The sequence below is a fragment of the Rhinichthys klamathensis genome, unplaced genomic scaffold (assembly GCF_029890125.1).
Source record: "Rhinichthys klamathensis goyatoka isolate OS25496 unplaced genomic scaffold, OSU_Roscu_1.1 h1tg000050l_1, whole genome shotgun sequence".
Classification (NCBI taxonomy): Eukaryota; Metazoa; Chordata; class Actinopteri; order Cypriniformes; family Leuciscidae; genus Rhinichthys; species Rhinichthys klamathensis.
In genome coordinates, this window is record NW_026606596.1 from 2,258,766 (window position 1) to 2,274,648 (window position 15,883).

A 15,883-nucleotide genomic window follows, 5' to 3' on the forward strand; every position below is an offset into this window, starting at 1 on the left:
TTGCAACAAAAGCCACGGCAGCAGACAGTGGTGATTCGAGAACGAATCTGTGGCTTTGAACGAATCGTGAGATTCAATGACCCGTTCATAAATACAGCCACTTGCTTTGTTACCATAGACTGTTGTGTTTGATACTGAATGAATGAATGACTCGATGACGGATGACTCACTCATAAAGACAGTGACTTACCGCCACCTACTGGCGATTTTAATTTAATGTTAAAAAGTATCACCTCGTTTTTACCATCATTGCATATTTATTGAACATTGTTTTATTTAAAGCATTATTTCTTTTATAAAAGTATTTATAAAGGTAAAAAATTAACTGGAAAAAATCGATTAAAAGGGGCAGATATTGTCCCTTAAAGGTTCTCTAAGCGATCCTGGGTGACGTCACTTCTTGTTGACGTTCGAACTATTGTCAAACAAAACGGAGGCTAGCTAGACCCTCCCTCCTCCTCATCCGCACACTAACCCCCCAAACCACACCCCCAAACCCTTCTTGTCGGTCATTGGCTGGAACAGTTTGTTATGTTTTGGGGAGCGGGTCGCTGCAGTTTGTTTTTGGTGCTGTTTGTGAAGCATGGGCTGTCTACAGAGATCGCGTTTCTTTACAGTGTGTTCAGGGGACAGGCAGCCAGCGGATAGTGAGGAGATGTTTGCTGTATGTGACAAAAAATGTTTTGGCCTAAAAAACACATGACATCGCTTAGAGCACCTTTAATGGAAAAGGTGTGACTGCAGTCTAAGTGCAAGAGGGGTTACGGCACTCTAAAAAATTGGAGTACCACTGAACTAAGGAACAGGGATATGTAGAATTGCACAAGTGCTACTGCTAAAGAGTTAATTGTCAATACAGCCTGTTACCTTGATTCAAATGTTACCTTGAAGTCAACTAAAACTAGACTAAAACTATGAAAGAGAAAATTACAAAAATGTGACTAAGACCAATAAGCATTTTCATCTTAAGACTAAAACAAAAACGGCTGCCAAAATTAACACTGTCGTGTCGTGCTGAACATTTTCCTGGTTTTTTTTGTCGTGGTAAAGTCTTAAATTTGCCTTTTAGAGGACTTAAAAAGGTCTTAAAAGTCATTAAATTTGCTGTTAAAAAATGTGCAGATACCCTGTTTAAGTAGCTTTTATAAATGTTTGTTTAAAAAAAGCATTACTGCTGCTGTGCATCTTGAGACAAAATAATAGCACTGACATAGTATAAGTTGCTTTTAGTTAAATCAGCTTAACCATGCATTTTAGTCTGGGACTTCGCTTAAGCGTATAGTCTATGAAACGGGGATAAAGTGTTGCCTATTTTTTTTATACAGTGATTTTAGTAATATTACTAATTATTGAGGAAGCACTAGTCGTGCGAGTGGTTTGTGGAGGTCTGCTACTTATATAGACAGATTTGCTCATTGTTAAGTGGGCGCACACTAATTATTTTATATTTATAATAAATTTGTAATTTATAGATGTGTTTGCTAATTGTTATTGGGGTGCCAATATTTAGAAAGATTAAAAATCAGACTCATTATAGCAATGAATGCATAAAAAAGGTAATTTCAAAGCCAGGATCATTATAAATCGATTATACATCACATAACACCCTCCAGCTATATGGTCACCACAGTTAATGCTTTGCTTTAGTTCTTTAGTTTAGTTTTGCTTTAGTTATGAGAAATGTTCCGAATCTTTCTGTAATTAATTACGTGTAGTGTGCTAAACTAACTGGGACTAGTCACCGCATTTACATATTGTTGGTTTGATTGCTTCTGTTAGTTATTTAAGGCGCTTTGTCTGCTAAATTATTAAATGTAAATTATTAATATCATTAAAAATTATTCACTTATATTGTAACTAACAAATAATATTTATTACATAATCAATTAAAATGATTTTTGTGTGTGGAAACAATAACCGTGGCAGTTATGGTATCTGGTCTGCCCTTCCAGGGTGCGCGCGTTCATCGGGAGCGCTCTTGCAAGAACCAGTGGACGCGCGCTCCCGAGTCCCGACGTGCGGTACTAATCATGGCTGCTCTCAGTAAGTCCATACCGCATAGCTGCTATGAGATAGGACACACATGGAGTACCTCATGTACGAATTCCACCCTCCAGGTGACAGCCGGTGCTCTGGAGGTCTCATTCAAGATATACGCTCCTCTGTATCTGGTGAGTGTATGTGCGCGGATCTAAACGTTAATTCACCCTGGCAAGGGCGCAGTTAGCCTGGTAGCTAAGTTACATCAGAGTCCTGCAGGACGATGCGAGGGCCCGTAACAGTTGCTAAGTTATTTAGAAATAAAAACACAAAAGTCTGTCTCAACCCGTCGTGTTTTACATTTACTAGCATTCAAATTGTCCAGGAAAGGTCGTATGACTGATGACATGCTCAAATGAGCTGAGAGAGAGAGAGAGAGCTGCTGAATGATACTGATCAAACTGTCAAATGCTAATTTGCGAAACTTATTTGTGCAAAACTTGCGCTTCCATTGTTCAGTGTCTTATTGTTTAATGTTCACGTTTCCGCAATTCAGTCTTCTTTGAATTATGTTGTGAATTGAAATTATGCTTGACATACTTAATTTGATGGTAAACTGCCTGGTTCGTCTGTTAGATTTCCACAATCATTCTCATTAAACTGAAACTGCATATTTAAAATGAACAATTACTGTTTACCAAAGTAAGGTTTAGGTTCAGATGTTTTATTTGGCCAGGGTGTTCACTGGCTCACATTAAAACTTACCAATCAGATTCGTGAACGAATCGGTTTTGGAGTTTTGGATCTTTTCGATGAATCGGTTGAATCTTTCTAGCGAAATTGACACCCTTTTTTCTGATTGATTCATTCAGTGGGTAACGTTAGGCTCCTACCTATTGGTCCCTATCTCTAACGCTCACATCTAATCCTAACCGTCATAGGTAGAAGCAGGGGGAGTCATAATCTCATGGGGAGACATATTTGGTGTCACACGTGCTTGAACGATTTGTTTTCACGAATTTTCCCTCATTAAATAAACTAATAATTAGCAACCATCGGTGCTCTGGCCCTAATAAAGCTATGCACTGATAAATCATTTATAATAAATACGGCAATATTCCATAAAAAAAAAAAGAATTGTCAGTTTTGATTTCATGGTGACTTTAACCACAGGTTGTTGGCTAAATGCCACATTACATTAGTATATTTATTCATCAGGGAATGTTATCTTGTATTTACGTTCCTGTGATGACTTTAACATAACTGGCTGTCAGTCTTTATAGATCTAACAGAGGGATCATCATTGTGTTGTCAACTTTGGATGTGTCATTTGCTTCCATTGCAAAACTGCAGTTCATAGTGGTGCAACACCTGAACTGTAGGGTTGCAGTGCTGGCATTTGATTCAGTTTCACAAAAACTATGCCTCAGTCAGTCTATCATTAGACAGTAGGTCAGTGGTATTTGGATGACAAACCACAGTGTGGCATAAAAGTTGGCATAAAACCGAAGTTGCCAGCTTCTCAAACAAGAAATTGGGGAATTGATTGGATGGTTGGATCATTATCGTTTGCTATTGGTTGATCATGTGAGTGGCAGGTTGTCCTGCCCTCGCACCAGTAAACGCATCATCAGAGAAGAGATGTCACTGCAAGAGGGAGAAATTATTTTGAAGATTACAAGGCCGCATGAATTTAATAAAATTATGTGAACGGATAAATCATTTATAATAAGTACTGCGATATTCCATAAAAAATAAGAATTGTCAATTTTAATTTCAAGGTGACTTTAAAAGCTCAGAGTAAAATCAGAAATAAATTTATTTGAATAACAGGAAATATCCTCAACATTCAATAGATTTTTTTCTGTGTTCCAGATTGCAGCCATTTTAAGGAGGAGGAAAAAAGATTATTACAAGAAAAGGCTGCTTCCTGAGATCCTGCAATCCACGTCTTTCCTGACCGCAAATGGAGGCCTCTACATTGCGTTCTTCTGCATTCTCCGGTAATCTTAACAGAATTCTGCTAACAAGCAATACTTGGAAATGTTTGCCGTCCCACGTGTACTGTTGCTGCAACAAGAGCTGTAAAGCAACCTTTGAATCCATGTCCTTATCAGCTGTTCAGAGTCTACGCACATATTCGTCCAAATAGGATTGTTAAGACCTTTGACACATCAAATAAATGATGTAGCCTACTGAGATAAACTTTTGGATTTATGACCATTATTCTGCATGACCGGTTCAATGGAATGAAGGGCACTTAATTTGTGAATACATTTAAATCCCTTCTAAATGAGACAAATATTCAGCAGTGATATTATCCTCGGTTGAAAGCACGTCAGTTAGCTCTGTTGTGTAGTTTATGAATATAAATGACCTACTGTCCTTTCCATTGTTTCCTTTCTTTTTCTTCTGTTATTCAGGAAGCTTTTGGGACGTTTCTACTCCTGGTCGGCCGGCTTTGGGGCGGCACTGCCGGCCTCATACATCGCCATACTAATAGAGCGGAAAAGCAGGTTAGCCCTGGCTTTTTCTTTTCATGCTGATCGGATTTCCTTTGGCCTTTCTTTTATGCAAATTTAATGCAAAGTTTAAACCACATTTACACAACCTGGCTGCATATGTACATTTTCTCTGATGGAAAAGATTAAAGGCTCGTTCACACACAATGGATGATAAATATAATAACTATGTTAGTGTCCACACCAATTGAGCTCTTTAATTCTTTCTTCGCCATTGACAGAATTTTTCGTCATTTATGAGACAATGCTGTGACACAACTTCTGAAAGAGTAGAGAATCTGGATCAAAACACAGGCAAAAAAAAGAGCAGAAAAGCGTTTGAAAAAAAAAAGGTGATTTTCTCAGCTTTTGTTCAAAATGTTGCTTTTTTTATGAAACTTAAACACATTCAATTGTTTATAAAATGCATGAAACTAGAATAAAAGATTTATTTTGTTTAAAAGCAAAGGGTCTGTTTTGATATATTACATGTTCAGATATTCATACAACAAAATATTCTGGGGGCCACGAACGTTTTGTGGAAAAAAAACTTCAAAATGCTGGTGGTGGCTGGCAACTTTTTTTCAAAAACGCTGGTGGGGAAAGAGTTAAAGTCAGGTGGATTCTGATTGGATGTCAGTGTTTTTATCATTTATCAGCTGGAAATTGTTTCTGAAAGTGATTCCAACAATATTGTTCTGCCGTGTCATTATTGTTCTAGTTGTGGTGTGGACGTCTCTGTCTCATTGTCTAATTAGAACAATCATTAAAACTATCATTCTTTATTGATTATTAAAACTTTCTTGTTATCGTCCTTGGTGTGACTGGGCCTTAAAATCACTAAAACCTGATTACTCCTATATAAAGAGATCGGATCCTATGTAATTCGTCTGTCTTCTGCAGGAGAGGACTTCTTACAATTTACATGGCAAACCTGGTAAGACGATTCAGCATCGCTTCTTTTCAGTTCCACTGTGTTAAGTCTTCTTGACAGTTTTTTCATACTTGCTTGACCATTTCCTGGCAGTTGTCAACATTGCATCTGTTATCTGTCACTTATGTTACTGTTTCTGGAAAGCTGTGATTAAAAATGATGTCATTTCCAGGCAACGGAGACGATTTTTCGGATGGCTGTCACGAGGGGTCTCGTTAAGCCTATGAAACATGGAGAGGTACGTTACAGTTTACACTACTGTTAATAAGATTTTTTTTTAGTTAAAGAAATTATTACGTTTATTCAGCATGGATGCATTCAATTGATTAAAAGCGACAGAAATGTTTTTACCTTGATCATAAGGTTTTGTGTCTATCTCATATTTTCCAATTGTCTCCCCCCAGGTTCTTCTCTTCTGCTTGACTGCATCTCTCTACATGTTTTTCTTCAGGTATGTTGGTCAGCTTATTGGTTCTCAGTCCTGGTCCTGGAAGACACCAGCACTGGTTATCTCGTTTATTTAACACTTCATCTTCTCGTTAGTAGAGGCTCCAAGACTTGCTGAGGTCCTCCAGGACCAGCATTAAAGGGATAGTTTATTAAATTATGTCATTTACTTACCCTCAGGTTGTTCCAAACCTGTATAAATTCCTTCTTCTGCAGAACACAAAAGAAGATATTTTAAAGAATATGGGTAACCAACGAGTTGATGGTCCCTGTCGACTTCCATAGTATGGAAGAAACCTTCTATGGATTTCAATGGGGCCCGTCAACTGTCTGGTAACCAACATTCTTCAAAATATCATCTTTTGTGTTCTGCAGAAGAAAGAAACTTATACAGGTTTGGAACAACTCGAGGGTGAGTGAATGATTTTTGGGTGAACTATCCCTTTAAGAAGGACAAACACACTCTTCAGAACACATATTAAATCCTGGTTGTTCGATTACAAACGTTGACCCTTCCCATTTCTGGTTTTATCTTCAGATGCAAAGACGGACTCAATGGCTTTGCTTTCTCTGCCTTAAAGTAAGTTTATTTATAATTTCTATGACTTCTGTACTACTTAAGTTCCCATGGATTTTCAGTTAATCCTAAGGCCCCCTTGGAAACACCCTGTTCAGAGTATAAAGTCATGTCAGGGTGCTGAAGGAGATTATGTGTCTGGCTGTGGCAGATTTATAGTTGGGAAGGAGGAGATCCCGACACACTCTTGCCTGGCTGAGCACGCGTACACACAGGGTTCAGAGAGAGACGCGCAGCCACCGGATGAGAGACCAGAGCACACGCCTGCCTCCAGGGGGAGCTGCATCGGAGCATTTACACGCAAACTCCTAGACTCTATGTGAGTGTGAGATATATATACCTAGAAAACATATATTTCAAACTTACATTCAAGATTTTTTACAGAAAACTTCATTTAATTCTATCCAATACCACCAAAAATATGATATAATTAAACATTAAAACTTTAAAACATTAAAAAATAATGTAACATTAAAAAATTAATGGAAAAATTAAAAGAGAAATTTAAAAAAAAAAAGTTTTTATATTTTAAAATGTAATTTATTTATGGACAAAGCTGATATTTCAGCATCATTATTCCAGTCTTCAGTGTCACATGATCCTTCAGAAATCATTCTAATATGCTTATTTGATGCTCAAGAATAATTTCTTATTATTATCAAAGTTAAAAACAGTTGTGCTGCTTAATGTTTGTGGAAACCATGAGGCATTATTTGATATTTGACTGGAAAGTTCAAAAGACCAGCATTTATTTGTAAGAAATCTCTTACATTATAACATTCTTTTTTTAAATTACTGACCACAAATCAAAATGTACTACCTCATTCAGTGCTGTTTGATACATTAATAGTGGGTAAAAAAGAGGTTTTACTTGGATTTGCCACTTTGTTGAACAACCAGGAATAAAAATGAACTGTCAGCTTCATTGTCATGTGTGAATGTTCCCCTGCTTTATAACGTATTGTGCATTTGCATTCATTGTGTGTGTGTTGTCCCCTTTAGATGCAAACATGGACCCAGGCATAGATGTTGCAAACACTATCAGGACAACTGCATCTCCTACTGTGTTAAAGTAAGAGTCTGAGACCACCAAACCTGCTGTCTTTCAAACCATTCATCTGTTTGTCCTGAGCATATGTGTTTGAATGGGAGAGTGACCGAATGTGAATGCATAAACGTGTAGCATTCATCTGGGTGAAAGGCTCTGTTGATAAAGCAGTGCCCTTTGCTCACTAACTGACAGCTGATGTGAAGTTGCTGGATGTTTTCTGGAGAGCAGCTTCTGAGATGCTTGCTTTGTGTTTTTTAAAGGGTTTCATCCGAATGTTCAGCGTGGGTTACCTCATCCAGTGCTGTTTGAAGGTTCCATCAGCATTCAGACAGGCCTTCACCAAACCCTCTCGTCTGCTCTGGCTGCTCTACAACAAAGAGAACTTCCAGCTAGGAGCTTTCCTGGGATCTTTTGTCAGTATATACAAGGTACTTCATCTCCACTGAGATCCAGTGCTTGTTTTTCCAATGAGACCGCAAGATTCTCTGCAACTTGTAGGGGGTTTTGTTTCCTTCACCTTTCTCAGTAACGTATTTTTCAGATGTGATATTTCTCTCTCTTCATCTCACTTCCATTTTATGAAAGGGCACAAGCTGTTTACTGAGATGGATGCGGAACCTGGACGACGAGCTCCACGCTCTCATAGCAGGTAAATTGTGTTTTGAACCCCTTTCCTTTTGCACAGCCATTAGAGATTCTCAGCTCACCCTTTTCTCCATCTTTTCAGGTTTTCTTGCCGGCACGTCAATGTTCTTCTACAAGAGCACCACTATCTCCATGTACCTCTTCTCTAAACTAGTGGAGGTAAGAATTATCTTGTTTTTTAGTGGTTTCCAACGAGTAGGGCTTCTCAATGATGTGTCTGGTTTAGTGTTTGCTTTTGGCTTGTCAGAGTTCTTCTGAAACCCTCCACCTGCCTAGATCTGCTACGGGATTTATCTGTGTCTATTTATGCAGCAGCAGCTTGTCTTGCTTGCTCAAAGCAGTGTGTCTGTGTATCTATTAGAAGTAGCAAGTCCATACTTGCTCTGCAGAAGCAGAAGGTTTAATCAACGTCATCAGCCAAATACATTAACATTGCCACATTCAAAAACTGGCTAAAACTATCCAGAGAGTTGTCATGATTGACACATATCAAATAAAATGCATTTAGAAGTGTTTTATTAATATACAGTGTATTTATAACCAAGTATCAGCGTTTTTTGGCTTCTTTTTTTTTCTGTTGACAAATTACCATAAAAGCCTTGTATATTAAATGATTAATAAAAAACTATGAAAAAACACTAATCATATTTTATACAGTTTATATAAAGGTGCAATAGATATTTTTGGATTTAAAAATAATTTATAATATTTTTTTTTATTTAATCATTCAAATTATTATTTTTATTTAAAATATAACTTAGTGAATTGATGATTAACAATGTATACGCATATATATACTGTCTTTTTAGACGTTGTATTTCAAAGGGATCGAGGCAGGCAGGTTTCCTTACTTCCCTGAAGCTGACACCATCATCTATGCCATCTCCACCGCCATCTGTTTTCAAGCGGTGAGTTTAAAATCTACCTAAAAGGACCTTCTGGATATCCAAGGACAGTTTTACACCAAGGGAAAATACAAACTACATTAAAATGCAGAAGCTGTTTGTGCCCGTGTGACTTATTGATGACTCCGTCATGAACTGAATGAGAATCACGCCAAGTGCGGTTTCAATTAAAGAAAGGCAAAAATAGGTTTGCCAGGTTTTAAATTGCAAATCAATAAATTCAAGACATTTTCAAAAACCTACTGGAAACATGCCCATAGTTCATGTGATTTATTTTGAAATAATTTTGTTTGATATGCCCTGGATGGATCTGATCAGGCGGTCATGGAAGTGCAAAATCTGAGACCATCATACTGGAAATTTCTACTGCGGTTGACAAAGGGCAGGTGAGGATTAATGGAAAATCTGATTGATTATCAAGTCCCATTATGCATATGAATTGTTGAACACATAAAGTTATGATTTCTTTGTCCAGGTTTGCTCTGATGAACAGAAAAGTGCTTGATGTTTTCGGGACCGAGGCTTCCAGACACTTTGGTGACTACACGCCTAAACTTGACCCCAGATTCGTGCTGTGTCCCATCGACATGGACGTGCAGTTGGGCTGACAGACCCGTGGACACCTGTGAGATGTCTTCACATAGACCAACAATGACACAAAGGCACGCAAAGCTCTTGCACACAATCTCTCTATCTTACATTCTCTCGGCCTGGCGCTCATTAAATGTGAAGTGAAAGTGTGAAGGCAGTTATACGTTTACGTTAATGTGGATCTGAAACATTTTGCAATGTAATTACCGCAGGCAAGATGTGACCTCTCTGTATGCACATTATAAGCATTTGATGATGATTTGAAGTTTATAGGATAATGGTTGTTTATTGGATTCTCAAGGGCAGAATGACTGACAAGGAATGTGTTCACACTAACTCAGCAATTCCTGAACTGTTTGGGATTTGACCTGCAACCTCTCTGTTTTTTAGTCTGTAGCATTAACTAATCGGCTTTGAGAATATAAAATGTTTTTAATTTTTTTGTTTAGTTAGGACAATTCAGACCGTCGTTTACAGCACAACGTCGGCCATCTTAAAAGGTGATGCTGGATTATTTTTGGTCATTGTCATTTCAAATCCTACCAAAAACGATCAAATCTGTAATTAACTGTCTGCCATAGTCAGGATATGCGGGTTCAGCCATGTAACAAGATCTTGCTGACATCAGGGTTGTGTATGATCTCTTCTGTCTTTAGTGTGCACTGAATTCTTGTACAGATACATTGAGACCTTCTGGTAAGTAGAGGCTTTTATGGAATGTTATTAGTACAGAACTACCGCCTTTTTATTGCAGATTTAATATTTGCAAATATTCTTTCAGGAGAGATAAGCAGATTAAAACTCATCTTAATGGAGTTTCACCTTCATTTTCAGTAGCAAATATTATTATTATTATTTTTTAATTAACAATATAGTGTAAAATCTGACAATATAATCGCAGTATTGCTGTGTATTTGAAATGTAATTTATGTAAAAAGAAAAAAAGAAAGCCTTATGTCTTTGATGTTTGTATAAAAGCAAAAGCTTTATATTAAAAAAAAGTTCAGATGAAATAATGTCTAATGTTTTATTTAACTATATATACATACATGCACACACAGTGCCTGTCAAAAGTTTGGCAACATTACAATTTTTTATGTTTTGAGAGAAGTCTCTTCTGCTCAACAAGGCTGCATTTATTTAATCACAGTGAAATATTACAAAATAATATATTTTTGCGGTTGTGCTGCTTAATATTTTTGTGGAAATGGTGATACTTTTTTCAGGATTCTTTGATGAATAGAAAGTTCAATGAATAATATTTATTTTACATTTATTAAAAACAGTTTTTTGAAACATTATAAATGTCTTCACTGTCACTTTTGATCAATTGAATGCATCCCTGATGAATAAAAGTATTAATCCCGCTCTTTTTTTGTAATCTTACCACAAAGGTTTGAATGGTATCATTGTTTCCACAAAAATGTTAAGGAACAAGAACTGGTTTCAACATTGATAATAATAATAAATGTTTCTTGTGCAGCAAATCAGCATATTTGATTGATTTTTGAAGGATCATGTGACACTGAAGACTGGAGTAATGATGCTGAGAATTTAGCTTTGATCACAGGAATAAATTACTACATTTTTAAATGTATTCAACTATACATGAGTTCTTTTAAATTGTAATATTATTTCACAATATGACTGACCAATAAATATGACTAATAATCACTTTCTTTTTACAAAGAATGATCATGTTGTCTTAAAAATTGATTTGGATTGGTTTGATAGTTTAACAGATGCTATTTAGATGAGTGATACATTAAAAAAAAAACCGATATAACTGATTTGTTCAAACGTCCACTGGAGGGCGATGTTATACTCCGTTTAAATCGCAGATCATCCAATATTTGAATCCATGAGTGCACTCATTAATTTAAAAACATTTGCAAGACTAATATAGGTGTTTATTTGTAAACAGAGATGAAAATAGTCGTATATTTATTTTTAGTAGTAGACCAACTTAATACTGAAACTTTGTTTATTTGCATCCAAAATAGAGTTTTAAAAAATATATATATTTTCATTGTATCTTAAATTATGGTCCTAGAGGACAAAATGTAGTAATTGCCCATCGAGCAGAGGCTCTGAATCTTCCCAGTGTTGCACTTTGTATTCAGTTGACATGATCCTCCTGACGCAGCACAAATTGTCTTCGAAATGGTTACAAATTGCTTTGTTTTGTCCTCTCACTTTCACATTGTCTTGGTTTACAGACGAGCATTTGTGTCCATGTTTCTCGACTTTCTGTCCAGTCTCCGGCCCTCTGAGCGGCCCAGCGTGAGAGTCATGTCTAGTCCTGAGAGAGGATCTGTTCATGCCTGTTCATGAACAATGATTTATTTGAACTGGTGGATAAGTGAAAACTCAGAACGCTCAAAAAAGACATTTGACCTCTACATTTATATATTTGCCAGACTATACTGCAGCTCACTTATAAAATGTACGTTTTGGAATCAAACCAGGGACCTTGACATTGCTGACGTCATGCTTATAAGTTGAGCTACTGTATGTAAATGAAATGGCATTCTTCTTTCTTGATAAATGAATAACATTTTCACCTCCGTTCTGTTGATGGAAAAGGGATGGAATTAAATGTGAGATGCTTTTAAGACTGTCCTTGCCACATCTCCAAGGAGAAATATTAATTTGATCTCCGATTTCTGGTGACGATTCTCATTTTCAGTTATTTCTTAACCAGAGAAAGAGCTGAAGGACAGATATCCATGCTGTGGTCTCAAAGCCGTGCAAATGCAAACTTCTAGAGCGAATCGACGCATTAATGTGCGACGCAAATGGGAGAGCCGTCTTTAATTGTGCCAGTATTTTTGCAGTGACCTTCAGCACAGATGTAGCAAACTTTCTCTTGATTCACGTCCTTCATGCTGAGATTTCCCACAGGGCCCTTTAAAAATAACTGGTTGGTCTAGAAGTTTCGGTGAGCACTTTTCAGGTGCTGGCCAATCAATCACTTTCAGCTGTCTCCATGGCAACTGAATCTCATCAAACAGTCTGAAGGATGAGAGTGTGAATGTGTGCGGCCAGAGTGTGCATTTATTGAAAATCATCCCTATACTGTACATGCAGCAGCTGAGCATTCCTCAAAATGTACAAAAGCTGCAACGTTTCTGCAAGGTTACTAGGAGGGCTGCAAACTCTCTTTGTCTCAGTTCCAGTGCTGTCTCTCTTCTTCACACTTGTCTGGGACCTGATCCAGATGAATCGAACCCAGGTGCAATGTCAAGCTGTCATGTTTGTTAGAAACCGGCGAGAGGTGTGTGTGTGTGTGTGTGTGGTTAGCCTCAGATGCACACCTAATCATGGCATGTCCTTTCTTGCCTCTGCCTCCAGGTTGTCAGGATCCATGGCAGAATGAGGCCACACAAATGCTCTGATCAAAGTGATGCGGTTATGTCTGCTTGCTGTTGTATTGATGTCAGAGAAGTCGTCTCGTGTTGTCGCTACACTTTGGATTGATTTGGCTTGAGAATATTTTACCTGCTATAACCGTCGCAGAAGAGCGTATAGAGTGGGCTGGCTGACCTGCAGGGGCTTTAATATATGGACCGGCAGACAAAATCTATAATAAAATCTAATCTACTTAAGCCTATTTTAACACATTTATTAAATGAGACCCGGGATGTTAATGAGTCTGGCAAGTATCGAGTGAGGAATACTCCAGGCAGGCTGCTGAGAAGATTAATACTACTCACCACATTCATTAACTCATAATCCCCTCCTCATTGAAAGTCTGTTTTGTAAAAAGTAATGGGGCATTTTGCATGGCAGCTTATTTGATTTTAAAATCACGCAGAGGAAAGCCAATGTTATTATAGAAGTATTTGGAGATTATTATACACAGTGCCCTCTATAAGTATTGAGACATTAAAGGGTTAGTTCACCCAAAAATGAGAATTCTGCTATTGCTCACCCTCATGTTGTTCCAAACCCATAAGGATTTTATTTCGGAACACAGAAGAATAGAAGACAAAGAATTTTTCCTCCAATATGAATCCATCCATATAAATGAACGGTTTAGTCCAAAATTTCTGAAGAGACACGATCGCTTTATGATGAAAAGATTGAATTTAGACTTTTATTCACATATACATTGATCAGTGTACATAAACAGAAGCTCAACAGAACATGCTTGACGCTCGATAACAAACATCATTGGTTCTTGCGGAAGCTCAAACGTGCTGCGTAACAAGAATGAACCTCATTGGTTCTTGCGGAAGCTCAAACGTGCTGCGTAACAAGAATGAACCTCACTGGTTCTTGTGGAAGCTCAAACGTGCTGCGTAACACAAGAATGAACCTCATTGGTTCTTGCGGAAGCTCAAACGTGCTGCGTAACAAGAATGAACCTCATTGGTTCTTGCGGAAGCTCAAACGTGCTGCGTAACACAAGAATGAACCTCATTGGTTCTTGCGGAAGCTCAAACGTGCTGCGTAACAAGAATGAACCTCATTGGTTCTTGCGGAAGCTCAAACGTGCTGCGTAACACAAGAATGAACCTCATTGGTTCTTGCGGAAGCTCAAACGTGCTGCGTAACAAGAATGAACCTCATTGGTTCTTGCGGAAGCTCAAACGTGCTGCGTAACACAAGAATGAACCTCACTGGTTCTTGTGGAAGCTCAAACGTGCTGCGTAACACAAGAATGAACCTCACTGGTTCTTGTGGAAGCTCAAACGTGCTGCGTAACACAAGAATGAACCTCACTGGTTCTTGTGGAAGCTCAAACGTGCTGCGTAACACAAGAATGAACCTCATTGGTTCTTGCGGAAGCTCAAACGTGCTGCGTAACACAAGAATGAACCTCATTGGTTCTTGTGGAAGCTCAAACGTGCTGCGTAACACAAGAATGAACCTCACTGGTTCTTGTGGAAGCTCAAACGTGCTGCGTAACACAAGAATGAACCTCACTGGTTCTTGTGGAAGCTCAAACGTGCTGCTTAACACAAGAATGAACCTCATTGGTTCTTGCGGAAGCTCAAACGTGCTGCGTAACACAAGAATGAACCTCATTGGTTCTTGCAGAAGCTCAAACGTGCTGCGTAACACAAGAATGAACCTCATTGGTTCTTGCTGAAGCTCAAACGTGCTGCGTAACACAAGAATGAACCGTATTGGTTCTTGTGGAAGCTCAAACGTGCTGCGTAACATGAGAATGAACCTCATTGGTTCTTACACGTCAAGCGAACCTGCTTGAGTTTCCGTTTACCACAACTGATGTGTGAGTTGATGAATGTTTATTTGTAAATAAAACCCTAAATTCAATCTGTTCATATAAAGCTATCGTGTCTCTTCAGAAAAGTTTGACTAAACCGCTCAATTCATATGGATTAGTTTTATGATCTCTTTATTTACTTTTTGAACGTCAAAGTGTCAATCGAGGGACAGAAAAATCTCAGATTTCATCAAAAAGATCTTTTGTGTTCAGAAGATGAACAAAAGGCTTATGGGTTTGGAACGACATGAAGGTGAGAAAATGACGACAGAATTTTCATTTTTGGTTGAACTAACCCTTTAAAGACAAAATTGCTCTGTTTGCTCAGGAGTCAAGAAATCTCTAAATATGATTAAAGCATGAATATGAGCCAAAAGAACAGAATGTCACACATCATTATTAGCTGTTTCAACACATACATGTTTTTAGCTAATTTTAGTTACATTTTTATATTATTATTTCATTTTTATATTATATTATTTTAATTTTAGTATTGGGTATGGCAACCCAATATTAGTATTGCAAATGTACAAGTTAGAAGCTAGTATTCAGTTGCAAATCCCTTGCACACAATCACAGCAGTGAGTCTTTGACCCGTAGACATCACCAGACTTTTGGTTTCATCCTTTGAAATGCTTTTCCAAGCCTATAATGCAGCCATGTGCTTGTTTTTGGGGGAGTTTCTGCCTTTAGTCTCCTCTTCAGCTGGTGAAATGCATGTTTGGTAGGATTTAAATCTGGAGATAGACTTGGCCAATATAAGACCTTCATTTTCTTTCCCCTGTTAAACTCCTTGATTGAGTTGGCAGTGTGTTTTGGGTCATTGTCCTGTTGCAATATTAAAGAGCTTCCCAATGAGTCTGGTGGCATTTTCTTAAACATTGGTAGCCAAGATGGTTTTGTACACCTGAATTTATTCTGCTGCCGCCATCATTTATTAAAGGCACACTGTGGAACTTTTCAACCTTTATAATATATTACCAAAACCCATTGAGATGGTACATCGACTTACAATA

General features: G+C 37.8%; 1 protein-coding gene across 1 annotated transcript; it reads left to right on the forward strand.

The window, feature by feature from the left end:
* Positions 1 to 1,993: 1,993 nt before the first annotated feature.
* On the forward strand, positions 1,994 to 9,780 carry tmem135 (transmembrane protein 135). The gene is made up of 15 exons (XM_056247732.1): positions 1,994 to 2,171; positions 3,856 to 3,983; positions 4,404 to 4,496; positions 5,385 to 5,418; positions 5,588 to 5,653; positions 5,820 to 5,866; positions 6,401 to 6,442; positions 6,591 to 6,758; positions 7,442 to 7,511; positions 7,751 to 7,918; positions 8,076 to 8,139; positions 8,218 to 8,294; positions 8,945 to 9,043; positions 9,359 to 9,426; positions 9,516 to 9,780. The coding sequence occupies exons 1-15, from the start codon at positions 2,031 to 2,033 to the stop codon at positions 9,646 to 9,648; spliced, it is 1,398 nt and encodes a 465-aa protein (XP_056103707.1). The 5' UTR covers positions 1,994 to 2,030; the 3' UTR covers positions 9,649 to 9,780.
* Positions 9,781 to 15,883: the final 6,103 nt, after the last annotated feature.

Coding starts and splice junctions, on each gene's coding strand:
- tmem135 (XM_056247732.1), top strand. CDS start 2,031: ATGGCTGCTCTCAGTAAGTCCATACCGCATAGCTGCTATGAGATAGGA. Junction 4,497..5,384: donor CTAATAGAGCGGAAAAGCAG/GTTAGCCCTGGC, acceptor TGTCTTCTGCAG/GAGAGGACTTCTTACAATTT. Junction 8,140..8,217: donor GCTCCACGCTCTCATAGCAG/GTAAATTGTGTT, acceptor CCATCTTTTCAG/GTTTTCTTGCCGGCACGTCA.